The 27,683-nt window shown below is 42.9% G+C and overlaps 1 protein-coding gene across 1 annotated transcript in view; it reads left to right on the forward strand.

The window, feature by feature from the left end:
• MTMR7 (myotubularin related protein 7) overlaps positions 1–27,683 on the forward strand; it is a 76,466-nt gene that overhangs the window by 47,038 nt on the left and 1,745 nt on the right. The window contains 6 exon segments of the mRNA XM_077773095.1: positions 16,889–16,998; positions 17,490–17,615; positions 19,602–19,651; positions 22,002–22,202; positions 23,576–23,716; positions 25,183–25,309. Coding sequence (XP_077629221.1) covers positions 16,889–16,998; positions 17,490–17,615; positions 19,602–19,651; positions 22,002–22,202; positions 23,576–23,716; positions 25,183–25,309 — 755 coding nt within the window.

A 27,683-nucleotide genomic window follows, 5' to 3' on the forward strand; every position in this document is an offset into this window, starting at 1 on the left:
TTTCCCTCCCTCATGATATTAGTTTGATCCACATTCAAGGCCATTTAGAGATAAAGCAGCCCTACATTTAGAGCGATAGCCAAGTCTGTTCGTGTGTGGGGAGGAGGTATAGAAAATGAATCCAAGGGGCCAAATGGCCACTAGAAGGAACGTGTTGGAGGAGCGGACACTCAGTTCTCAGTAGCGGCAAGCACTGCAGTGCGCCTGCGCTTAAACCCCCGCAGCAAGCCCTGCGTCTCCCCTCCCCGCCAGCACCTTGCACAGCAGGACACATGCACACAGGCTTATAGAGAAAGGAAGTTACAAAGATGGATTATGTAGTGTAGAGCCACCATTCTTGTGGCCAAACCAGCCAGAAGCTGATTAGCAGAAATTCTGCATTTCAAGCAAAACCAGCCTCATTTACTGCTTATGCTCCTTGTGATTGTAAAGGCGTGCAAGGAGGAGTCTCTTGCCACCATCCACTACTTCTGGCTCGAATGGGAACTGGAGAGAANTTGGCAAGAGTGTGAATGCTGTGCTTGCACTTTGGGGGAAGGCCCTGGAAAGGCGGAACTGAGTGGGAGGAAGGGGATTGTCTTAACAGGAAATGGAGAGTGGAATGACGGGGGCAGAGGAGATGCTGAATTTTCCTTTTTCCTAGGGCCACACATTTGCTCTCAGTTAGTATGCAGTTACCTGCTTCATGAGAAGGACAGGGTAGTGAGGACCCGCCTGCCGGGTGGCGTCGAAGGGACTTGAGCGGCACATTCCTGATTTCCATTCTCTTTCCTGTGTTTTCTGGGTCAGCTCAGTCACTTGTGAAACTTGCCACGTGCCGGTTACCTTCACTGGGCCCTGTCACCTGCCATAAAATGAGAGGCTTCGACTAATCACGTCTGTGGGCCCTTCCAGCCCTGTGGGGTCTATGACTATAATTTGATGCCCCTGGTTGCAAATATTTTAACGTTGGGCATTTGAATGGTTAGAAGAAAGCTCATCCTGCATCTGAAAAACCGCACCACAGCCCCAGAGAATCTCTGTCTTATTTCCACATGAAAGTCACCTTGCTTCAGGCTACAGTGATGATCCCTGGGGCATGACTAAGCTTCTTAAACTTCTGGAGATGATCATGGCAGTCTGGCTGTCCCTGCCATATGCTGTGCTTTTTAGGTGTTGAAAAACTTGACTAGCTTTGTACTGTTATTACAGGCAGAGGCTGCCTTTAGTATGAAGACTGTTCCTCACTGTCAGACTCATTAAAAAACAGGTTGATAGGCTTCGTATTTTTCATGTAGTAATTTCCTAAGTTGACTTTTGAGAACGTACATTTTCTTCCCTGCAGAAAGTAGCTCTTCAGAGTTTTTATAACCTTTCACCTTGACTTTAGGTTTTGAATTAGCATTTATTCGGTTTCTTATTAGGAATTCTTTCTTCACCCTTATACCTGTGGTCTGACTCTCTGCTTCTAAAGAACAAGCAAACCATCAGAGCCCTGGACGGCAGTCTCTATTTTAAGAGGAACCACAGTAATTTGACAGCCTTTTTTCAGCTCTCTGTCAACGCAGTAAGCAAGGACAACCTTCTGGATGACTTTCAGGGAACTTGACAATATTTGACTATCTGTTTTTACCAAGTAAATTATAAACCAATTGTGGAGGCTCAGCTGATGAAATGATGCAATCAGACCCACCTTCTAAGGCTTTTTCTGCTCCCAACAGCTGTCCTTGGCATCGAAGAGCTTGGAAGGTTTGTGCTGCTGGTCATTGGTAGGAAGAGGAATAGTGCATTTTATTCATGGTTATTATTTTCTTTGATTTTTTTTTTTTTTACCAGTGGTCATTAATATTATCAGAATAGATTTCAAAAAATGGAAAAGAAAAAAAATGTTTGCATTCTGGCTGCTATGTGAACAAGGGCTGCAGGATATTTCATCAGAAGCTGAAATTTAGGATCAAGTTCACATCTGGTGTAGGTCCACTTATAGAGCTCATTTAATTTTAACTTTGATTTCTAAGTTTCAAACCAGACTTATTTTGTGGTATTCATATCTGCCAATGAGGTAGTACTGATGCCTTCCAGTTATGAAGCAATTTTGTAATTCACTGTTTTCTACAGTGCCTTCCCTTTGGATGATTTGGATAATGTTTTTCCCTCAAATAACAGGATACCCTATATTTTTTTATTATTTAAAAATGTTGTAATGCTTATTTTTGAGAAAGAGAGTGAGAGAGCGCAAGTGGGGGTGGGGCAGAGAAAGAGGGAGCCACAGAATATGAAGCAGGCTCCATGCTCTGAGCTGTCAGCACAGAGCCCAGTGTGGGGCTCAAACCCCCGGAACCACGAGATCATGACCTGAGCTGAAGTTGGAAACTCAACTGACTAAGCCACCCCGGCTCCTCTTTTCTTTTTTCTTTTTAATTGGAGCAGTCAGTAAAAAGCCTACATTTATATGCCATGTAGACCTCTACCTATGCTCTTCACGGCATGGCAAGTGATTTTTTCAAGGCATGCCTCTCTCCAGTTCTAGAGTCTGGTATATTACATTTAAAATATTTTATATTACGTATTTAATTTAAAAGTTTTTAAAAACACACACTTCCCAGGACCACATAACAAAGCAGGATTTGCGCCTAGAACTTTTCATCATGTTAGCATAACCCTCACTGATTTGTGGGTCTGGCATCGGACAGGATCCCACATAACAACCATGCATGGTAAAGATGTTAAAACATTTATGGAGTGATTATGTAGTGGACACCGTTTGGATTTCTCAGGTGTATTTATTCAAGTAGTCCTTATGCACCCTAGTAGCTGTTCTTAATATTCCTATTTTATAGATGAGAAAATTGAGGTGCCCGGGGTAAGAAACCCATGCACACTTATAACAATAGATGGTAGAACCAAGATTTTCACTTAATTGGTAGGAATCCAGATGCCACACTCTGAAGCACTCGGCTCTATGGCCTTTCTAGGTAGCAGTTTGGGGTAGAAAGTGCCCACGCCTACAAGTCTGAAGATCTGGGTTCTGCCTTTAGTCTCTGAATAAACTTGAACCAACCTCATTTCCTGTGGTTATAAAACGATATGAGCCATGCATCGTCTATAACTTACAGCTTTACTGAAAAGATTCCTGGAAAACTATAAAGTGCTTTCCAGTGTCAGGTGCATTATGCTTTCTCATGGGAAGCAATCCTGCACTTTAAAGTACATTCTGAATAAAATGGGTAGGTTAATGGGCTGCAGATTAACTCAGCCAGCCACACAAATACTTGATAGGTCCCAGGCCTTTTCATGGGTAACTTTTCTCCATTTTTTATTCAAGAGACATGGAGTAAGTAAGACAGCACAGTTTTAGAGGCATGGAGGTGCTTACCTTGTGATAGGGTCTGTGTCCACTCAGCAAAAGTTCATCAAAAATAATGTACTAAACCACCTGTCAGGTCTTGTGGATTTTTTCTCAGCAAATGTATATATGTATGTATTTATTTATTCATAATGTTTATTTATTTTTGAGAGTCAGATCATGAAGAGGAGATGGGCAGAGAGAGAAAGAGACACAGAATCTGAAACTGGCTCCAGGCTCTGAGCTGTCAGCACAGAGCCCAGTGCGGGGCTCGAACCCAGGAACTGTGAGATCATGACCTGAGCCGAAGTCGGATGCTCAACCGACTGAGCCACCAGGCGCCCTCCGCAAATGTATTTAACAGAGATACAAACAGGCCGATGGCAGATCGGGTGGGAATGGGACCAGAGCCCATCCCAGAAAGGCCCAGCGTCCACTCTGCCATCCGGGCAATACTGCAGCGAAGGGCTGTGTGAAAGGGGCCAGTCAATTCCATTTAAAACTTGAAATGTTTGTAGCAGGCCCCAGTGTGTAACCACTTTTGTCATATTCCCTGGAATTGTGGGCATTGACGGTGGAGACTTTTGTGGCAAAGTCAGGTGGCCCCAGAGGTCACGTCTGATCTGTGCTTCTGTGTGAAGCTTCTGAGCCAGTGTTCAGACCCTTCATTAGGTGTAGAGGGGATGGTTGAAAGTGGAGAATTCCGAGGACGTCATGGGAGGCAGTGGGGATTGTGGCCGTGCGGCTTCCTGCTCTGGTCTCCCTGCCGGGTCGCCACGGGCATACGAAGGTCTAGAAGGGAGCAACTCCCTAACACAGGCAGCTCCAGCTCATGAGATACTTCTCTCTGCTCACAGTTAAGGTTGTGGCTCTCAGTTCAAATGTCCCTTTTGTTTGAGACTTTCTTCTTCACCCTGGAAGAAATGGGGCAGTTTAACTCTTTATAGGCATACAAATTTAAAATTTAAATGAAAGTTAAATTTAAATTTAAACTTAAATTTAAAATTTAGTTTTTCCCTTTGAAGCATTTCCTATTGTTTACTAGTTTATGAAGTTCTATCTGATATGAGCTAGTAAAAAGCTATAAATGTTAAAAGTTTTTTCGGTTCTCTATGTTTTGACTTTTTACCATTATTAACTTCCTTATTTACTAACCTGTTAGATGAGGTAGCCAACAGGACCAGGAAATCACGGTTTAGCAATAAGGCATGGATTTCCACACAGAAAACCGAATTTCCCATTAGAGTGGAATTAGACGGCTTTACATAAGGCTTTTCAAAGAGTGCTCCGCACGACCAGTGGAACTGTCTAGTCAGGCTTGTCATCACTTCATGGTCACTTGGAGGAAAGAAATGGATCAGGAGCATGTACCTTGCTCTCTGTGGTGTTGTAAAAGGATGTAAAATGTGGCTGATAGCGTGCTGCATGGTGTCAGCTAATCTGGACAATAATATCCTAAGCCCAAAGACACGGAGGAAAGAACGTGTCCCCGGGGCTGGGGGAGGTGGGATGTGCTGTCGACTGGAGTCCAGCTCAATTATTTACTGGCTGTGTAACCATGGATGGTGACTCAGTAAGCTTCTTTAAGCCACCTTTCCAGTCTGCAAATTGGGAGTAAATGGTACCCTATAGGGTACATAATGTAGGCGGGGTACCGGGCACAACACTTGTGTATAGTGTACACGAGAAAAGTAGATGCTACCGTAGTGATCTCAGCCATTCATCTGTACATCAGACGGTCACTGCGAGGTTTTTTGTTTTTTGTTTTTTTTTTATAACACCCAGTGCTCATCCCCACAAGTGCCCTCCTCCATACCCATCTCCCCCTTCTTCCCCCACACCCATGAGTCCTCAGTTTGTTCTCAGCATTCAAGAATCTCTCATGGTTTGCCTCTCTCCCTCTCCCCCACCATTTCCCCCCNTAGAAAAATGCTTCATTCATTAATACAGGATGAACTACTGATTTTGATGTAGGATAAATATCATGGACAGAAGAAAAGATGATGCTTGCTTGTGACCGAGGGCTATCCCTGGGTAAGTCAGGGTGTTGAATGTTTTAGCCAGATGTCAAAACGAAAGACTTCCTGTCTGGCTGACACTGTTAAGAAGAAGATGAGAGAAAACAACGTGATTTAAGGAGACAGCAGTGGCTCTTTTAATCCTAATTAGGTTTTATCGTGACCTTCACGGAGACAATTCAAAGATTAATTTCGTGCAAACATATGGTAGCTGTCCTGCTCTGCCTGACTTATTTCACTCAGCATAACACCCTCAAGTTCCATCCATGTTGCTACGCATGGCCAGATTTCATTCTTTCTCATTGCCATGTAATATGCACGTATAGGAGGATTAGGAGGAACTTAACTAAGGACCATGGGGGAGAAGAAGGGGGGTAATGAGGGGGAGAGGAAGGGAGGCAAACCATGAGAGACTCTTGAATGCTGAGAACAAACTGAGGACTGATAGGTGTGGGGGGAAGGAGGGGGAGATGGGCATGGAGGAGGGCACTTGTGGGGATGAGCACTGGGTGTTGTTGGAAACCAACTTGACAATGAACTATTTATAAAAAAAAAAAAAAGAAAACAAAGATTAATTTCCCCCTCGGAATCATTGTTGTACACTTTGTTAATCACGATGGCTAGGTTTTGTATAAGTAGGACCTTGACAAAAGGAATGCTTGTGGAGGAGGGGGCAAGATGGCGGAGAAGTAAGGAGCTCCGTACTTGCACTCGTGCNGTGACTAATTTTAGCGAGCTTCTTTCCACAGGGCTGTAGCTGGGATTTGGCAATTCAGGAGGTCCCTGCCAGGGACGGGAAGGTGTGAGATTTGGTGAGAATGTTGGTGCTGGCAGTGTTGGTGTTTGTCAGTGGGTGTGATGCACGTGGAGTGGGTCCCCGCCCGCTACATCTGCCGCATACGCTGCTTCAGTCCCCACTTCACTTATTTGCCATCCCCATCTTAATCTTACAGGATTCCAGTGCCGACCACTGACGTTTTATATCCACCCTGACTTCCCGGCCTCTCACCATTCTCTGCCAGTCTAGACTTCTCTACTTCCAGTTGCTCTAAGTTTCCTATTTCAGTGTTAAGCGTCACCTTCAGCTACATTTGCATTCATCCTGGCTCAGTTTGCATACTGACCTAATTATTGTCTATTCGTAGTGGGAGAAAAATAAGGAAAACTGGAGTCCAGGGAACTCGATTCCCATCACAGTGTACTTACTATGCCGCTAGTGTGTGAACCTGGTCCTCTTCTAGAAGCTGGGATAATTAGACCTGTGGATGGGGGGTTGTGTAGATGTAGTATAAATGTGCACGTGTATTTTTGTATTTCTTTGCCACAAATTGTGTTTTTAGACACAGAATTCACTTGCAAAGATAATAAGTGCTGAGGGCATTTTTTTGTGAACTTGCTGCTTGATTTCCTTTAGGCCAATGGTAATTAGTGTTACTGGAGTGTGTGTGTGTGTGTGTGTGTGTGTGCGTACGTGGATTTGTACAACCATTCCTGTTGATTACTAGCTGGACCCACACATACTCACACATGTGTGCTCATGGATACTGTTTTCGGTGCTACTGATTCAGGTAGTGCTCACAGGTAAAAGACTTAAGTCCTGACTGGACCTTACAAATTTATATTATCATCCAATTCTTAAAAAAAAAAAAACACCAAGGCTATACAAACATGGCTTTTATGGTATTATTGTACAGTGATTCCAGAAAACAGCATCATGCACAAGGCTGGAATCGTTTTATTTAAAGAAGTCACTAGTGTTGTTGGCATCCTGTGGAGAAGCGAATATACAGAAGTCGCCAATGAATGTAAAGTTCTCTGTAAAGAGGCCCCGTGCTGTTTGGCCTGCTTAGGGAGGAGCAGAGCACTCACGCCAATAACATGAACACAGTTCATGTGGCCCTCAGAAGCTACTCCGGGTCACCATGGCAGGCTCTAGGTAAAAGGCAGACTATAAAACAGACTTAACCAAACATTTCCCTCTCGCAGGCCATCATCAAAGCCTCTCTCGGAACAGTCTTACCTGCTAGGATTTTCCATGAAGGCAGCTGATTACTATTTTGCCAGTTTGTTGAAGATCACTGCAGTGGCCTTGTCTTTTGACTGTGAAACGCGGCAGGGACAAATCAAACATCAGCAGAACTCAGGTGGCCGTAAGGCTGATAGTTAAGGGAAGGCCACGTACACTTCAACTTAAGATCTAGATCCAGAAGCCCAGAAAGACCAGCATTCCACAGGGTTCAAACAGAGACTGTGTTCGCACCCTCGCGGATGCCACCCAGCAGTCATATTCGAAGAGAGGAGATTGGTGTTAGGAAATATCTACAGAAGATCATCTAAGTCTTATTTTCTCCCAAGTAAAAATTTATTTCCAGGTCCTATAATTCTATATCTTTTCTTTCTTTTAGTGTTGTTTATATATGTTTATTGGATACAGATGCCCCGTTATGTAAAACAAATACTGTTAGACCTGGCCCTTCAACTCTCGGTAAGAGTACAATTCTCTGTAATCTGTGGCATATGCCTCTGATGTCAGCTGCAGTGAACTTCGTTCAGCCAAATGGTTTGTAAATATTGGTTTGGGTTTGGCAACAAGAGTGAGCAAATCAGTATTTCTGCCTTATCTCGAGTTTATCCGAACAGGCCAGCCAGTTTTATATTTAAAAATGTAGGCACTGGTCGTCTTACTCTCCAGCGCTCCCCCATCTGTCCGTGTGTATTAATCATCTGCAGAGCCCATGGCGCTGACCCCGCCCCCGGCATTTGCTGGGAGAACGCTCTCCCGGCGCTTACCTTGTTTGAGAACCTGCTTGAGGTTATTTTACTGTGCGAGTGCAGTTTTTAATGTCCCTGAGAACAGAAACGTTAGACAAAGAGCCATTCTCCGCGTGGGGAGGAAGGGGCTGGCCTGGCAGAAGACAGAGCAGCTTGTCCGTGTCCTTGCTGAGTGAGCTAAATGGAACATTCTCTCTGGCAGGCCGTCGTAGGGCCTTGTTTCTGTGAGCTGTCTGTTCCTCTCTTGCTTTTGGCACAGACCATCTCCAGGTTAGCTGGAAAGCCTGTTGTCTTTATTTTTAAACTTGCTGTCAGTTCCATGCCTTGTGGAAGAGAAGGTGAAAAGGATCATTTGTTCTTGGGCTGAGCCTCAGGGTTTGGATGCCAGGATATTCCTCATGCTCCCTGGACTTTTTGAAATAAATGGGAATGCCAAGTAGCCCTAAGCCCTCCTATAATAACAACCGGAACATTTGGCCTAGTTAGTGAGAAGAAAAAAAAAAAGTTTGCAAGGTAATGTTATCTTGTGGAAGATTTAAAGGAATCAGTGGAGTCCTGAGACTCTACGTGGTGGAATGTGTGTATTTTAGGATTTAGTTGAACACTTTAGGTCATGGCCTGAGGCTAAACAGAAAGAGCAAACAGCAGGCACCCCTGGGAGTGGCGAGAGGCCCCAGAGTGCTGGAATTTCGCTTCCCACTGGGCTCTGTGCAGTGACATGGGTGAGCCTGCCCCCTGCAGGAGATGAGCGGTACTGCTGGGCAGGGTCACGCGGGAGGGAAGGCAGGGCTTGCTCAGTTTGAACCAGAGGCTGGCCATCTGCCTTTGCATCAGATTCCGCAATCTTGGCTTCACCTTGGCTACACACACCTGAGCACCAGGGGAGATTTAGCAGGTGCACCCTGGCTGGCTTGCTTGACGGCATCGACTGTGATGTGCTCTCCTCCTAAAACTGCCTGATGTGCTTTGGAATGCTCCTTGGCCCGGGCTTGGAGCCATCTGCCCTTTGCCTCCTCCCCTTCCTAATAGCCCTTTTGCCAAGGTTATAAAAGACAAACACACCCCTGATCACACCCTCAGTCTTATTCTGATGTATTATCCCAGGATGTGTGAGGGAATTCACAATTTAAAACATCATTGCAGGGGGAACCTGTGCACAAAGTTTGGAGACTGCTAATCAGGTTCGTCTTCCGTGGTCACTGCTGTCCCAGACCAGTATAATGGAAGGCACAGGTGTGGACAACATTGTAATTTTACATGTGCTAGGGCTGCATTAAAAAAACTGAAAAGAAATGAATTTTCATAATACACTTGTATTTAACTTATATCCAAAATATTATCATTTCAACATGTAAGCATTTCAGAAACTATTAGTGACATCTTTTTTTTTTTTCATACTAAGTTTTTGACATTTAGGATATACTTTGCACTCACAGGATAGCTCAGTCCGGACTTGTCACATTTCAGATATTCAGCAGCCACACATGACTAGTGTCCACACCACACTGGATAGTACGGCTCTAAGTAATAAAATGCACGTCACCTTTAAGTTGCTAGTATGTGGAAGCCCAGGAGCATTTAGGGTGGCTCATGTTTGAATTACAAACAAATAATACAATTGAGGTCGATAGTCATTGCTTCACAGCATGGACTTTGGAGCCAGGTTGAATCCCAGCAGCACTGTTTATCAGCTGGTGACCTTGGGCAAATTCCGTAACCTCTCTTTGCATTGGTTTCCGCTTTTATAAAATAAAGATAATAATAGCACCTTCTTCATATGATTGTTAGGAAGATTAACAAGCTATTGTATATAAAACACCTGAAGAATGTCTGGCATCTGGTAAGTACTTGTTTAAGTTTTACTCTTATTAATAGTACTAGTACTAGTTATGGTTAAACCCAAGGTAGCTGTGGTGTGCTGGCAGAAACTTGACAATTGTTTGTCACAAGACTTGTGTTCTTCTCCCATTGATCACTTTGTGTTCTAACCTTTTTTTTTTTTAAATTTTTAATGTTTACTTATTTTTGAGAGACAGAGCATGAGCAGGGGAGGGGCAGAGAGAAAGGGAGACACAGAATCCGAAGCAGTCTCCAGGCTCTGAGCTGTCGGCACAGAGCCTGACACAGGGCTCGAACTCACGAACGTTGAGATCATGACCTGAGCCGAAGTCAGAGTGTTCTAACCTTTAAGAGCCTCAGCTCTGAGATTTGGGTTTGAATGAGTCTGTACCTCCTACTGGTCAGGACACCTAGGCTGGATGAACATACATACGTATATATATGTATGTGTACATACATACGTATGTATGTATGTTTATGTATATGTATGTATATATCTCATAGCTCCCATTTTTTAATCTTCTGTCTCCTGGCATAATTTATATGTATTATCTCTTTGCACCCTTCAAGTAACTCTCTGAGGAAGGTTTTATCCCCGTTGCGCCCTTGAGCAAATCAAGGCTTGGTAACTAGCCCCAGGTTGCATTGATGGACAGAGCTGGAGTTTGAATGTTAGATTGGACTCTGAAGCCCATGGCTTTGAACAGTACCACATGCTGTCGCCCGTGCACACATGGTGATTATTACTAAAATGTACAGGTTAGTTCACGTAAAACTAAAATCTAAGGCCTTCCCATTTTCCCAAGTTGTCAAATTAAGCTAATATGAAATATCCTCTGATAAGAACATCTAGAAATGCCAGATAAATACAGCAACCATTTACGTGAATAATTTGCTTGAATAAATGAACTCGTAAGAAGAGGAATAAGCAAATCAGTTACTCAAGTCCACAGGAGACACCACTGCACATCCACTAGGGAGGCTGTGATCAAGAAGACGAGTGATAACAAGTGTTGTTGAGGATGTGGGGACGTCAGAACCCTCCCCACTGCAGGTGGGAATGTAACACAGTGCAGCTGCTGTGGGAAATAGTTCTTCTGGCATTTTCTCAAGTGGTTAAACCTGGTGTTACGTTGTGACGCAGCAAGTCCGCTCCTATGTATGTCCTCATGAGAGATGAAACATGTTTCCACGTGAAACTTGTACATGAATGTTCATAGAAAAGTTATTCATAATAGCCCAGAAGTAGAAATAACCCAAATGTCCACCAGCTGATGAATGGATTAAAAAATGTAGTGTATCCATCCAGTGACATATTTAGCCTTAAAAAAGGAATGAAATACTTACGTGCTACAACTTATATGAACCTTGGAAACATACCAAGAAACTACTCACAATGAACTACATATCATATGATCCCGTTTGTATGAAGTATCTGGAATATGCAAATGTATACAGAAAGACTGTAGATTAGTGATTGTCTAGGGCGGGGATTGGGGGAAATGGGGGTGACTGTAATGGGTAGGGGGATTCTTTTAGGAGTGATGAAAACATTCCAGAATTGATTATGATGATTATGGATACACAACTCTGTGAATATACTAAAAGTCATCATACACGTTAAGTGAGTGAATTTTAAGTTAAATTCTATTACAAAACTGTTAGAGAAAGAAAAGAAAGAAGAAATTTCCAGGTGCCAAAAAGAAAGGATGGGGGATGGGGAGAGCAATCCATTTTATGTGTTGTGGGAGCCTTCTATTCTGCTCTATTTCAAATGCGTAAAACCTTGGATTGCGAGTAACTTGTTCTGCGAGTGTTCCCCAAGACAAGCAAACATGTCTAATACATTTTAACTTGATAAATGAGGGATGCCTTGCAGTACGAGTAGTACGTGACGCCGAGTGTCACAGGATCACAGCTGAGCCAGTGGTTCTTGAAATTCATTTTGATATACGACTGTTTTGGATTATGTGTTTCTGGAACAAATTATACTTGCCAACCAAGGCTTTACTCTATATTAAACTCAGTCCCAGATTACTGTTCTGCTAGGACATATTCTTGGGGTGCTAATCCTGTATCTTTTTTCTTTCACTGTTACCTGAGAACACTGTTTCTTGGTGTATTGTAATTTTTTATTGTATACTCATCTTCAGTGAAGATTTGCTGTGGGATTCCACAGAATTAAGGAAGTGTTGCTCCTGAGCAGTTTTTGGTTTGCTTCTGCCACTTAGTTTAAGACTCCAGCCCAAATATGAAAATTTATCAACTAGGGTATCCTGCATATACAGAAAATATCATTTTGGATCCCAGACATGTATGAGACGAGACCTAGGGTTTCACCATCTCAGGACAATTTTTCCCTCTTGGGATAAATTTTTTTTCCTCATGTGGAGTCCAGGTAGTCTGGTCATCACCCTGAGTCCCCACAATGGATTATTTTTAATGGCTCAGTTTGATATAGGGAATCTCAGTCCCAAGCCCTGTCCAGAACACAGACCCAGAACTTGATCTAGCCTCTGTTCCAGTTATACTTGGCATACTGATGCATGTAGTCCCCCACGTTCTCCTGACCCCCTCTAAAAATGATAAAGAAATGGTAAAAAAAAAAAAAAAAGTTAAGACATGAAAGAGTGAGACAGTGGGAGAATGGGAGAGGAGGTGGCAGCAACAAAAATTTCAACACCGAAAAAAATGTCAACAGGGGTGCCTGGGTGGCTCAGTCGGTTAAGCGTCCGACTTCGGCTCAGGGCATGATCTCACGGTTTGTGGGTTCGAGCCCCTCATCGGGCTCTGTGCTGACAGCTAGCTCATAGCCTGGAGCCTGCTTCACATTCTGTGTCTCCCTCTCTCTCTGACCCTCCCCTGCTCACGCTGTCTCTCTCTCTCAGAAATAAACAAAAAAAGAAAAAAAAGAAAAAATGTCAACACTGGATGAATAATAACTGACTGGTTAACCAACTAGAGAAAGGCTGAAATTTATAGTGGGAGTGGTGTGAAACACAGAAGCAAGCCACAAGTTCCCGCGGACCCTCAGAAAGCTCCAGAACATTCAGGTTCCTCTGAATGTCTGTCCTTAGACATCCAGCCTCCTCCCTCACCTGTGCTGCCCATTGAAGGCTCTTCCCTCACCTTCACAAGGAAAGATTAGTGATGAACTTTCTGGAAATGTTAAGTCAAGAGACTCTGGGCTCATGGACAGCAGGCACAGCTGGATGAAGGAGCAGAGAATAGCAGGCCAAAAAAGGTGGATTAAGTAAATGCATATGGAAGAACACCCATGGTTCTCCTCGCGGCTGTGCACCAAGGACACTGGCGTCCAGTCTTATGGAGTCGCTCAGGTATTTTGAAGTCCTTTCCCGGGGCCTGCAGCCACTCCAAGAGAAAGGGCTTGCTGATCCTGAAGTTTGGGGGTTCAGACGGCCAGATCTCACACAGCAAAGCGTCGCAGCTAAGAGGTCTGCTCGTGTATCCAGGACATCCAGACACCTGTTAGTGCCCTAACAGGCGGAGTGGAGGGAGATCACCGGGCACCTGAGGAAAGCTCACCATGGAAGACAGAGACAGCATGAGACAACATGCATGCTCGCACGCACATACACGCACAAGCAAGGGAGCAAACAGAAGGAATCTAGAAAAAACAGATTCATCCAGAGAGTAGAAGCAATGAAAACAAACAAAAAAACTGCCATTGATCCCCGTAGAGAAGTAACACTGGCTGACCTGAAGGCATTGGCAATCCCAGCTGTTGGCTAGGATGTGGGAGAGGGATTCTCCCGCCTTGCTGCTGAGGACGCAGACTGAGGAAGCCCCTCCGGAGAGCGGTGCAATATGTGGTAGGACCGTATGACCCAGCCCGTTTCACTTACTGAAATGCACATACAGGGAGATTTTTCATAGGGAGATTGTAGACAGAGGTCTTTTGAGGGCACGGTTTGTAAATACTGAAAAAGAGGAAACTACTAACAAGAGTAGGGGCATGGATACATAATCCAAGATGTAGTCGGAGTGGAATATTCTATATGCTTGTCAAATGAGTGAAATCTATGTACATAATATGGATATCTAAAAAATAAGATGTTGGATTAAAAAAATAAGTTGCAAAAGGCTAGAAGTATGAATGAAGATAATTAATAGTCATGAGGGCTAACATATTGAACAACATATAAAATAACTCTTTGATACAGGGGCTATTATCCCTACTTTACAACTGTGGAGATTGAGGCACAGAGAGGCTATGGAAGATGTCCAAGATCACACAGCTAGTAAGTAAGTAAGTGAAGGGGTGAAAACCTGCCTGGCAGTCTTCACAGACTTAAGACAGAAGAGCAGGATAACAATGGAAACATGGGACTTTTTTCCAAGAAAGATCTTAAGTAATTGTGGCCAGTTTGAGTGTCCACTACATCATTTAAAAATCTTTCATATGTTGAGGCACCTGGGTGACTTGGTTGGACATCCAGCTCGTGATTTTGGCATGATCTCACGGTTTGTAGGATCGAGCCCTGTGTCAGGTTCTGTGCTGGTAGTGCAAAGCCCGCTTGGGATTCTCTTTCCTCTCTCTCTCAATAAACATTTAAAAAGTCAGTCTTCAAAAAATAAATCTTGTGTTGAGATATTTCATAACTGAACACATTTTAACGACTAAGGGGACCATAACCTTGGAGACAGCCCATGGGGAGTGCCCAGGGTCCCGGAGCTGACCCACAGAGCTGTCAGTTCTGTGCATCAGTCTGTGTATTTTCACCGAGCTTCAGCAGAGTACCTTTTCCTGGGCTGTCTTGCACGTGCCTTCTCCGTGATACGGTAGTGTGCTCTCCTGCAGGTAGGTGACGTTAGTGATCGGGGATGGCATTGTACCAGGAATGGCATTGTAACCTCTGACAAAGGGACAGCGCTTGGAGTCAGAGCAGTGCCAGAGAGAACTCCGTTCTCTAGCTGCGTGTTTGGTCACCGGAGACGTGCCTCAAGCAGGAGGAGTTGGGAATTTTGCCTGAACGTGTTTATAATACGGTTTTCTTAAGTAGGGCTTTTGCTGGGAATTTTGGTATTAGTTCCTTCGTCATTGCTGCCATTCGTGACTCAGAATTTAAGTACTTGTGTGTGTGTGTGTGTGTGTGTGTGTGTGTGTGTGCGTGTATTGTTGCTCTCAAATTGCAGGAAATTAGAGTGAGCTGTCTGTTACCTGGCATATTTGAGGAAAGGACAGCCAGTAAATTAAATATCATAGTTAATGGTTATCTGTATTCAAATGTGTAATACTTTGGAAGAGTTAACAGAGGTGGATGTGGGAGGTTAGAGTTAGGACACTTAGATACAGTGTAATACACCTTTCCTGTTTTAAGCGTGAAGACATAGAGGCTCACAAAGTGGAAATGACTGGTGCAGGACCATAGAGCCACTTCCTGACAGCAAGCAGGGCGGGGCGGGGGGGAGGGGTAGGAAAAAGCACTTGCTGCTCCCTCCATGTGTCACTGCATCATGGAGTATGAAAAAATAGACTTAAGCAAACAAACGTTAATCTATGGAGCATGACTTGTCATTGACTGGTTTATAGGATTTCTCAAAATGGCTTCCTAGGTACAAAACCCATAAACTTTGGAATGTAATTATTTCTGATCCATAGTCAGAATATTAGCTCTAAAGCTTTTTCATGCTTTGTGTTAACTCAAAGGTAAGCTCTAGAGATGAAATTGCTTGTGATAATCTTATAGAAGTGTTGAGATGCCCGCCTTAGTTGTGTATATATATAGATAGATAGATAGATAGATATAGATAGATATAGATATAAGTGTCAGTCTGGTTTTCTTTATTTTCAGTCCAGGGAAATCCCTGAACTTGATGCTGCAGAAGCAGTTGAGAAGGACAGGTTCTCATTTTTTTTTTTTTAATTTTATTTATTTTTGAGAGAGAGAGAGAGAGACAGCATGAGCAGGGGAGGGTCAGAGAGAGAGAGGGAGACACAGAACCCGAAGCAGGCCCCAGGCTCTGAACTATCTGTCAGCACAGAGCCTGATGTGGGGCTCGAACCCACGAACCGTGAGATCATGACCTGAGCTGAAGTCGGACGCTTAACCGACTGAGCCACCCAGGCGCCCCGGTTCTCATTTTTTAAAATTTCTTTTTTATTGTTTATTTTCTGAGAGACAGAAAGTGCAAGCAGGGGAGGGGCAGGGAGAGGGAGACAGAATCCGAAGCAGGCTCCAGGCTCTGAGCTGTCAGCATGGAATCCCATGCGGGGCTTGAACCCATGAACCATGAGATAATGACCAGAGCCGAAGTCAGATGCTTAACCAACTGAGCCACCCAAGTGCCCATAGGGCTTGAACTCACAACCCTGAGATCACAACCTGAGCTAAGATCAAGAGTCAGATGCTTATTTGACTGAGCCACTCAGGCACCCCAGGCTTTACTCCTAGTGGGTGGGGGTTGTTGGCAAGAAAAGTTGGAACATTTCTTTTTAAGATGTTTTGCATAGTTCTGTTTCATTTTTTCACAGTGGTCCTAAACCCAAGTGGTTGGGTGTTGCAGAGTTCTAACTGGGCGGGTGCTGGGGGGCGTTAGGAGAATTTTCTTGTCTAGTGTGTGCATTCACATACGCCTTAGTGGCCCATGACGAGTAGCATAAATCCATCTTTTCTGCTGGACACTTACTATGGTAACAGTCAATGATTTTCATTAATATTAGGATTTAAACTTTACACATATAATACTTGTGAACAAATGCGACATCCCTGATGACAGGAGACAGTAGAAGAGCTTTACTTGAAGTAGTTCAGTGGAATCCATTTTATTAAGTATGGGCATTTATCTTGACTTAATTTCTTGCAGAAAATATTACAGTGAAGGAACCATTCACCACCTACCTGCAAATATGATCAGATGTAAAATACGAAATTGCCTTTATTTTGCTTTTGTAACATGATTTATCTTGCAGTGTGTGAACTTAAATCTCCCTCGATGAGTGACTTTCTGTGGGGACTGGAGAACTCTGGCTGGTTAAGGCACATTAAGGCCATCATGGATGCAGGAATCTTCATAGCAAAGGTGGGTGAGAAGGGGGGAGCAGCCAGCAGACTGGCACTTGGACTTCAGAACGGAGATCATGCTTTATCTTATCGGCTGCGGCCGCCATGCTAAGCTGTGCTCGCCGAGCAGAGAGCTGGCTTGGCAGACCACAAGTTGACCCTCTGATTTTGCCCAACAGAGTACAGTGCACAGTCTTTCCCTTTTCGGAAATGATCATGGCCAGTAACAACGGCAGAATTTCAGTATTGGGAAAGTCAAGGTGGAACCCAGAGGGGAAGAGAGGGTGGCTTCTGGGTGTAATGGGAAGCCTCAAACCAGCCTCTGCTCTCTCCTAACTGGGTGGGGCATGAACACTAAATTAATGAGCCATTTTCAGTTAGGTGGGTTTTTATTTATTTATTTATTTTTTTAGCTTTCTCTTTCTGTGGGTATAAAACCAACCCTAGTTCTGATGAGACATTTCTCTGGTAGCCATTCTTTCCGACTCTTCGCCGGTCCGTGTGTTTCAGGCGGTTTCAGAGGAAGGGGTGAGCGTGCTCGTTCACTGCTCCGACGGCTGGGACCGGACGGCCCAGGTGTGCTCGGTGGCCAGCCTCCTGCTGGACCCGCGCTACCGGACCCTGACGGGCTTCATGGTGAGTGCTGCAGCCCGCCTCGCGCCCCACGCACGGCCGGGCGGGGTGGGCAGCTTTTGGCAGGCTTTTTGCCTCTCATCGTTCTCTTAGTGCATCAGCAAAGATAAAGGGGAAAAGGTGGAGAACGGTCTCAGAGTGAAGAAGGGAACTGAGTTTCCGGGATGTCGGGACCCATTCAAATTGGTGCTACTCAATGTGAATTTGGGGGTGAATATACAAGCTATTCAGTGGTTTGCAAAATAGTGAGTTTTATATCCTCTTTGCTCCTAAATATTTCATGTTTGAGGTAACACGTGAACATGTGCTAACAGGAAACACTTTTCAGAAGAAAATGCTCGGAGGAAGCATTTTCTATGTTGCGCACACAAAGTCTTTGGGAGGAAGAACTGTTGTCATTGACTGCCTTCATTTTTTAGGTAGTCCTTCACAGCTCTGGAGGAGAGTATTGAGAATTTCAGTGTTTTTGTGTTCTTTGTTGAAATTATCAAGTCCGTCCTTCCCTAAATTTTCACCTTTTAGGTGTGCATCACAGCGTGACACTACATCCAGGTGCAGAATATTTGTGTAGTTGCCTGGAGCTGTGCCGCTTTGGCCGAGGCGGAGCCCTGGTCTTCAGATCGCAGCAGGGGCTTCCTAGTGCCTGGCAGGTCGCCTGGTTCTTGCCTCTTGAGCCAGGATTTGGTAGAAAGTGCTCCAGTGGGTCCTGAATCCGTGCTGGGATGGATGTGGACAGAGAAGCCTGAACGCGTTCTCTCTACTGCTCTATCCCCTTCATCGAGTTATATCAGCCGGCACTCGGGGGACAGGACAGAAGAGGCAGAGGCGGTTTGCTTTATGGGCTTTCGCTTCTGTTTTTCAAAGTGTCTGAGAACTTCCAGTGACCTGTGATAACGCTGAGACTTCAGGGATACTCCTGCTTCAGACCCCTCCCCCGGAACGAGGTTAGGATTCCTTCATTTCCATTAGGAGAGCGGAGGGTCTCTGGGGCACATGCTCCTTCACGCCATCCTCCACCACCGGCTCTGATTCTGCCCCATTAAATTTATGTCATCACGGGCAAATTGCACCCACTCCATATTGTTTTTAAGGGAAATCTCTGGCCATTTTATTTTTTTAATGTTTTTATTTATTTCTGAGAGACAGTGTGAGCAGGGGAGGGTCAGAGAGAGAGGGAGACACAGAATGTGAAGCAGGCTCAAGGCTCTGAGCTGTCAGCACAGAGCCCGACGCGGGGCTCCAACCCACGAACCGTGAGATCAGGACCTGAGCCAAAGTTGGACGCTTAACCGACTGAGCTTCCCAGGTGCCCCAATCTCTGGCCATTTTAGAGTATTGGTGATAGTGATAGGATTGTTCTCTATTTAATTTTTTTTTTAAATCCAGGCAATTGGAGATTATAAACTCATGTTACCCCACCTCCAAAGCAGGGCTGAAACTCCTCTTATGCCGCAGACACCCATCATTTTACAGGTTTTCTCATGTGTAATAAAGATCACAGGAAAGTATTCCTAATTGTTTCTTGTAAGGGGATTGGCATTTGATATTATAGCTGAGACATAATGTTAAGAGGCTTTGGTGTAGAAGGATCGAGGTTAGGAGGTAGCACCAGCCACTTCCTACGAGCGTGATCTTAACCAGTATTTACCTTCTCTTTCAGTTCCCCCTTCTGAAAAATGAATGATTATGCTTGTCCCCCAATGAAATGAGATTATGTGTGAAGTAATATGAACAGTGTTTGTAGGAAGCACCCACTGGTGCTGTTACCACCATTTCAAATATCCATTCCCATTTTTTGAAAACCCTGTGGATGACCTTCGACTTTGCCCTTCTTCTGTACTGGTAGGTAATGAGTGCTCATTCACTTGCAGGTTACCGGAGGATGGTGACTACTCCAAGAGCCTTTGAATCCTTCAACATTGTTGGTTGGGGTCTCTTATTTTTCCTTGTTTCCGTCTCTCCATGATATTTATATTCTTTTTTGTGTAGGTATTAATTGAAAAGGACTGGATTTCCTTTGGTCATAAGTTTAATCACAGGTAAAAAAAAATTCTGTTGTTTTGAATGTTAAGGATAGAAAAATCTGTTTCTGAAGTTTTCATTTGAGTGGTGGGGAACATAGTCTTATTTTTAAAGGTTTTGTGGATTTTATTCAAAAAGTTAAAGCTTTATTGTAAACATTGTATCACAGATAAATGAATTTCGAGCACTCACCTATTTATTTGTTGGGCAGAACTAATTAATGTTAAATTGTTGCAGAAAAGACAGAATACTTCATTCACTGAGCTAGAAAGGATGAGCTCTCCCTTCCTCCTATATTTGATTTATTAAACTATTCCATCTTTGAAGTGCACACATTCACTCTGGGCGGGAAGATGTGAAATGTCTACATCACAGTCTCTCTCTGACCTTTCTCTTCACACACTGCGAACTAAATTGGGCTTGTCCTGAGGCATTTGTGTCACAGGTGCAGTTTGTCCCAGATGTCTGTGGAGGGAACGTAGCTCAGGTTTTGGAGCCAGACAGATCCAGCCCCAACCCCCAGGCTGTGGCATTTACAAGCTGTGGGGCTTGATCCTTAGTGTTGGGTCTCCCATCTGTGAAATGGGGATAGGCTCCCTGTTCCATAGGGTTGTAACGAGGCTTCTTAAAAAGTGTATGTAACTTGTCTAGCTCCTTGTACTTCTAAGTCTGTGTAATAAGCTTTCAGTAAACAGAAGCTGTTTCTAGAGCCACCACTGAAACTGTCCTTTTGGTTAGTGTTGATAATGCCTGATGTTTAATCTCTGAATGCTGAACGCTGTAGCTGGTGTAATCTAGTCTTTCGGTGCTAAAAATTAAATTTTAGGCAACATAATAAGTTAGATATTTTTGACTGACACTTTTGCTTCAATGTGTTTTCCTTAAGTAAATTCTAATTTCATGGAGCCGCCCATTTTTAATTTTCTCATCTTTGCAGTTAGCATTAATCATTCATTCTGTGGTTTTCTGGAATTCTATTTTTGTAATTATTTTTCCAGGAATGCACAATGAATCTGTTTTACGAAAGAGAAAATTAAAGCCCCCAACATTTAAGTAACTTTTTTTTAAGTAGGTGTCAAGCCCAATGTGGGCCTTGAACTCATGACCCTGATTAAGATCACATGTTCTGTAGACTGAGTCAGCCAGGTGCCCCTTAAGTAACCTTTGGAAGATCACATTGTTATTTTCAGTTTTGGGGGTTCTACTGTCTTCTAGGCAGTTAGCATCATTGAGACAGAGAATATGTCCCCTTTTTCTGTCTAGAAATAAGGTGGAAATAGCTGAAGACTGTTTTAGGAGGAAAGAATATTTAGGCACCCTCCCCCCCTTTTTTTTTCTTTTTTTTTTTTTAATGTTTTATTTATTTCTAGGAGAGAGAGAGAGAGGCACAAGCAGGGGAGGGGCAGAGAGAGACCCACAGAATCTGAAGCAGGCTCCAGGCTCTGAGCTGTCAGCACAGACCCCAACAGAGCGCTTGAGGCGAAGTCCAAAGCTCAAGGAAAGCCACCCAGGCACCCCAGGCTACATTTTTTGAAGCTAGTAGGTTGAGTGGAACTAAAACTTTTGAGAAGTTTCCAGACAATTTCTAATGTTTTCACTCTTAGAAAAACTCCTCAACTGATCTTTGCTCATTTCTGTTCCGAAAGTTGGTTATCCACTGCTGAGAAGATGAGCTTCTAAATTGTTATTGTGTATCTGGTGGCACCCAAATCATCCTTTTGGATTCTAAAATTCACATAATGGTGTAAAGGACTAGACAGTCTTCATTTAAGGTCAATACAGATGTGAGGGAGGAGATCTCTGATGTACTCTTGGAAAACAAAGACGGGAGATCTAAAGGTATATGGGAACCTGGCCACGTGGACATAAACTTGGTGATAGGTTTTCACATTGCTCTAGAAAAACCCTGAGATACTTGGAAAATCACAATTTTTTCAAGTTGTCTTTCCTCCTCTTCCTTTCCCAAGAAATCAGTGCAAAAGCAAAAAACTCTAAAGTTGCTTAGACATTTCTCCCACCCTCCCACAAGTCACTGATTAAAATGAAATGGAAGATTTACTTCAGAAGTTCTGATGTACTTTTAAATCTTGAATTAAAGAATGCTCTTTTGCCATGGAAAGTTCCCTTGAATTTCAGCTCTTACACGAATGCTGTCTTTCATAACTAGGAGTATGTTCCTTCTCTACCCAGACCTTCAATACCAAGTTTCTCTTAAAGTGGAATTTAAGTTGTTTTTTCCACTTCTGTGCTCTAGGTTTATAAGGTTTATTTAGAAACTAGCGTTTCTTTTTGATTGTTTTTGCATTTATAGCTGTCTAATTCACCAAACCCAACTTGCTGTAAAGTCTCTGATAATTCATTTTATAGATACGGCCATCTTGATGGTGATCCAAAAGAAATCTCTCCAGTTATCGATCAGTTCATTGAGTGTGTCTGGCAGTTAATGGAACAATTTCCCTGTGCCTTTGAGTTCAATGAGAGATTTCTGATTCACATTCAACATCACATTTATTCCTGCCAGTTTGGAAACTTCCTATGTAACAGCCAGAAGGAGCGACAAGAGCTCAAGTAAGTGCTTTGCTGTTTAATTTTTATCTAAGGATTTTGTGACTGTGAGAATTTCAGATGGCCTTTTAAAATTCTGAAGACTGTTTTAGCTACATATCATACTGACAGATTAAAGTTACTTTCCTTTTCGTGATATTACTTCATACATGGTTTGATACCAGCAACCGACAACGTGAGGTACGAGCTTATCTGTCCCAGTGATAGCCACGGACAGGGTGGTAGACGTGACACACAAATATTGCAAGGAAACAAACTTCTTGGAGTCAGAGAAAGTGATCTTTGGATTTAAAAGGAAAAAGTTAGACATCTTCAGTGGACATACTCTTATAATAAGAGGTGCAAATCTAACTGGGAAAGAAGCAGATTTGAAACTCAAGTCATTCAGATTAAAACTGTACTTTTATCAAGAAGGAAAGTCAATGAAATGTAGAATTTAAAATAAATTACAAAGTCAAACTTAACAGTGAAGTGCTTTATGAACTGCAATGAGAACAGTTTTCAAATTTTCATAAGATAAAATGATTTTACCTGTGGTGTGTATAATAATAATCAGATTTTATTTTGGCNGACTTAACAGTGAAGTGCTTTATGAACTGCAATGAGAGAACAGTTTTCAAATTTTCATAAGATAAAATGATTTTACCTGTGGTGTGTATAATAATAATCAGATTTTATTTTGGCAGTGATCAGTTCAAGTAAAACAGACTCCACTGGTTTTATACTGTCCAAACAGAAAGAAAATGGCTTTTTCTAATGAATATTGGGTGATTTTTCCCTCAGGAGCTTCAAGGGTGATTTCCTAATAAATGGTAATGATTTAAACGTAGCGGAGTGCATCCTTCAAGCTCACCTGTTTTCCTAGATGGGTTTGTTGCGATGGACCAGTCAATGTAATGGTGTCTGCTTGGGTGTGAATCCTGGCTATTCCATTCACCAGCTATGTGACTTTGAGAAACTGCTTAGTCTCGTAACCTCACTTTCCTCATCTGTACAATGGACAGATCTCATAGGAATTCAGTGAGGACTGAATGGGAGAAAACAGGTGAAGCATTTAAATGTACCTGGCAAACAATAAAATTTCAATGACCATTTGGGGAAAAATCTGCCCCCCTCCAAATTACATAGCAGTTTTATTTTACACTTAGAGGAGTGAACCATCTGGTCCAGGCCAGCAGAGAAGCTGAGACTATCACAGCGCTCTCCTGCTGAGTCATGAAGATACACACTCAGACTGTCAATTTCCCTGCTACAGAACAGGGACACTAGATATTCATGTAACAATTATTGGTCTCCTTCCGGCTTTAATAATTACATTATCTACGATTTCTGTGAACCAAGATAGATCATTTTCAGGCTTATTTTCTTTATTACAGAATTCAAGAAAGAACATACTCCTTATGGGCTCACCTGTGGAAGAATCGGGCCGACTACATGAATCCTCTGTTTCGAGCTGATCACAGTCAGACCCGGGGAACCCTTCATCTCCCCACAACGCCGTGCAACTTCATGTACAAGTATGTAAACCTCAGGGTTTGGTTATGAACCGAGATTCTGCCACTGTTGAATATTTGGAGGCCAAAGCATGTGAAATACTGAGCTTCAAGGGTTTTTTTTTGGGGGGGGGGGGGGACATAAAACACACCGAAGGAAGAGGATGCTTATTAAATATCTGATCTGATATTCTTGCCAGTGTCTCTGCTTCCTCTTCTTTCCCCCTAAATGTGGAAATGTCTTTAGAAGTTGGTGTTTTATAATAATGATACTTTAAAAATATAAGTTCCAATATTATTTAAAAGTAAAAAAACAGTGAGGGAAGAAGAAAAGAAGGAAGCAAGAATGGATCGAATAAACCAGGTGCCTTCTAAGTTAGATGTGGAATCACAAGTTTAGGTAGTGACCATGACCATGACTTACCTCCTTTCTCTGCTGAATCTCCCCCTACTGGAACTACTTCCTTGTGGAAATCAATTTTTTTAAGACCGTATATACTGGGATGGGGAGAGGAGGGTGGCATCCTACATACTCGGATGGGTCCGTGTGTTACATTTCAGGCTTTGATGTCTCAGAGATCAGCAAAAAAGACAAATATATACAGAATAAACCGAGAAACTACATTCCGTCTCCCTGCTCATCCCCAACACACACCTAGTGGCGTTTCTTCCTCTATAGTTTTTCCCCCTCAATTTGTTTTTGTTATTGTTTTAATCTTACTATTTTAATCTAATTATTTCCCCAGAAGTCTAAAGAAATGTTAATTCTGCCATACTAAAAAGAAAGAAAAAAAAAAAGGCCTCCGTGGCTTGTGTAAAATAGCAGTTTTGAGAGCTGCTGAGGCACCTCATGCTCCTCATTTGTGAGTAACAGCCAGTCAACAAACATGTTACTGAGGGGCCAGCACTGCTGTCGGCAACTGTGGAGAATACAGTGACGGGTAACGAGTCCCCGCCCTCAGCGTACTTCTCTGAGTAAAGTGCTGATCTGCACACATCCGTGTGATAATACTGTCCATGCTCATCTGCATTCCAGTATGCTCTGTTGTAGAGGATTTAAAAAATACGATGCGTTACAAATGGAAATATCACTTTTTGGTGGTTGCAATAAAAACCAGCCCAAACCCTCAAATTTAAAAGGTTCCCTTTGCAGCTGAGAGATTCTAAATGAGAACACAACCACTAATTTTCCAAGCTTACTTCAAAATTAAGAGCCATTTTCTTAAAAAAGATAGTAACGTGTGCTACTTCAGTCTATTTAAGAAAGATACAGGCCGCCTTACTCAGGACCATATGTACAAGTAGACTCGTCATGAATTTACCTTCCCAAGAGAAAGAAAGTACTAAAATGAAATCATCACCTAATGTAAGTGGCTTTGAGCCTGGGATTTGTCATTACTAGGACACTGGGCCTCTGGCCTTAAAGGTCCCTTGGGAAGACTTGTACAGACTGAGATGGTGGCATCATAAAGCTGTGCCGTCTCTCCCAGGTTTTGGAGTGGGATGTACAACCGCTTCGAAAAGGGGCTGCAGCCCCGACAGTCTGTGACGGATTACCTCATGGCGGTGAAGGAGGAGACCCAGCAGCTGGAGGAGGAGCGCGAGGCCCTGGAGGAGGTAAGACACACCTCTTGTTTACCGGTCTTCTGTCCTTATTTCCCAACAACCACTGTTCCGTGAAGGCCTTCCGTGACTCGGGGTATGTGAAATGCGGCAACAGGGCCATTTTATATCTTTGGCCAAGTGGATAACCTGAAACAGAATCCCCCCAGGTGAGCGCCCAGATAACCGAAGCCCAAGGCCAGGCACGTAGCACATTTCCGACGCCTGGCTAGGAGCTCTCTTACAGGGTTTGCACAACGAGTTGGTTACTCCTAATATAGGTCACATTTTATTTTGTCACTGTTATTTGAGAGAACTAAAAGGAATTCTTCCTGAGAGTAAGTGAAACAAGTGGGATTCAAAAGTGAAAGAACAAAATTTATCTGATTTTGCACTTGTTTTATGCACTTGTAAAAATTTCTCCACTTTTAATAATATTATATTAGCCTATAAATGATAATAGCTGAGATCGAGTTACCCACAGCCTAGTTTTGTGCTTTTATAATTTCCCAGTAATTGGCCAGGACAGTTATAATGTACATATTCTTGCTAATTATATAACCTTGCTTCCAGTGATAACACTGGTTTGTTTAGCTGTTCTCTGAAACCACAGGGATTCTCTGCTTCATTCTGCTTCATTCACCTTGTTAACAGTTCACGGCATCACCACGTCATTCACTTGTTCAAGAATCAGCAACCAACTGCTGTTGTCTGAACCTGAATTCTAAATTGAGATTAAAGATTAAAATAGGATGAAAAGCCTTCTATGCCCCTGAGATCTTATGTACTACAGATAAAAGTATTAGGATGAAGGCTGGGAAATTGTCAATAAATTAAGATTTCCCATTATAGTGCATAACACAATAATGTGATGGGAGAACTTCCAGGTTTCTACCTTTAGATTGGTAAATGTATAAATGGAAGTCGGCAAAATCTCACACGATGAATTCCAACAGGATCTCCTTCCTTTACCTAACGGATAGTCCCCTGGAGGTCACCCCTAAAACGATGGCCTGGAGGACATGTATTACAGTTCGGGGACCCCATCAACAAGAAGTCATTTGGAGGTGGCTGGTGAGGCAGACTCCTCTGACGTTCCCGTAACATTACTGAGAAACCTCACCTTCCAAGATCTAAGTGGCCCATCTTAGGTCTAGGGTTGTAACTCCAGGACATACAGGAGCCTGGTGGATAAAACAAATTTGGGAAGTTAAACTATTGGTTTTGAGAACTTTTGAAATCAAGCATATATCTTACTCTATTATAAATCTGCAAAGGTTAAATAAATTCTTTTTGGACCCCTATGGAGAGTTCTACCTTAATTTTACATGATTGGGAGAATAGCTTTTGACTGTGTATCAAAATCACCACCTCACCAAAAAAAATGCTGATGTAGGGCTCTAAGCCTAGAAGTTCAGATGGCGAATCTTTAGAATGCCACAGTGAATGACTGTGACTTGCCACCAGGGCGGGAGACACCTTGAATTAAAAATCACACACAGAGAAGTAAAATTAGGCACAGGTTAGGTTTTTAGAATTCTGGAGCTCTGGTAAAGCCTCTGGGAGTTTGGCCATTTTCAAGTCCAACCATGTCATTACTCAGCCAGTTTTATTTACTCTTCCTGAAGATACCCAAACTTTACAAAAAGCTTAGGATTCTTCTAGTCCGTTCCAATATTTTTTGTTAAAATACAAAAAATGAAAAAAAAAAGCCCTATTTAGACAATCTGAAAACACCTGAATTAAAAGGCTTTGGCTCTTTTTCTCTTATAACAAAATCAGAACCCCTTAGCCTGGCATTTAAGATTTCCCCACAATCCAGCCTAATCAAACCTTTCAACTTAATTCTCTACTCTTCCTCTTGCTCAAATTCAACTGCTCTCTGCTTCTTATACATAATGACATCTTCCTACTTGGGTGTTTTTCTTCTCACTGTCCCTCCTGCCATAAATGCTCTAACTGCCACCAGTACCTTAAAGTTTAACTCTTTCAGAGTCCTATTAAAATGCTCCATTCCTGAAGCTTACTTCCCTCTAGCTATCCCACCTGCCTTCTTACATAAAGTTTACCTCTTCCAAATTCTTATATCACCTGAACTCTGCCTCCATACTCCAAGTTCTTTATAGCTAGATCTGTATTTATCTCCGTTACTCATATTGCCCACTACAGTGCTCTCTGTACATAACAACTGAAAATGAATGCTTTTAAATGAATATGTAATACTTGCTCTTATAACACCTCCCTTGCTGACACTAAAGGATGAAATCTGGTAAAATGTATTTTGAACAACCCAAATGTCCATTATCTGCTGAAGAGAGAAAACTTGGATATTCATGCAGTGTAGAATCATTCAGCCATAAGAAGGAATGAAGTACTGATAACAAGCTAC

The sequence above is a fragment of the Crocuta crocuta genome, unplaced genomic scaffold (assembly GCF_008692635.1).
Source record: "Crocuta crocuta isolate KB4526 unplaced genomic scaffold, BGI_CrCroc_1.0 scaffold140, whole genome shotgun sequence".
NCBI lineage: Eukaryota > Metazoa > Chordata > Mammalia > Carnivora > Hyaenidae > Crocuta > Crocuta crocuta.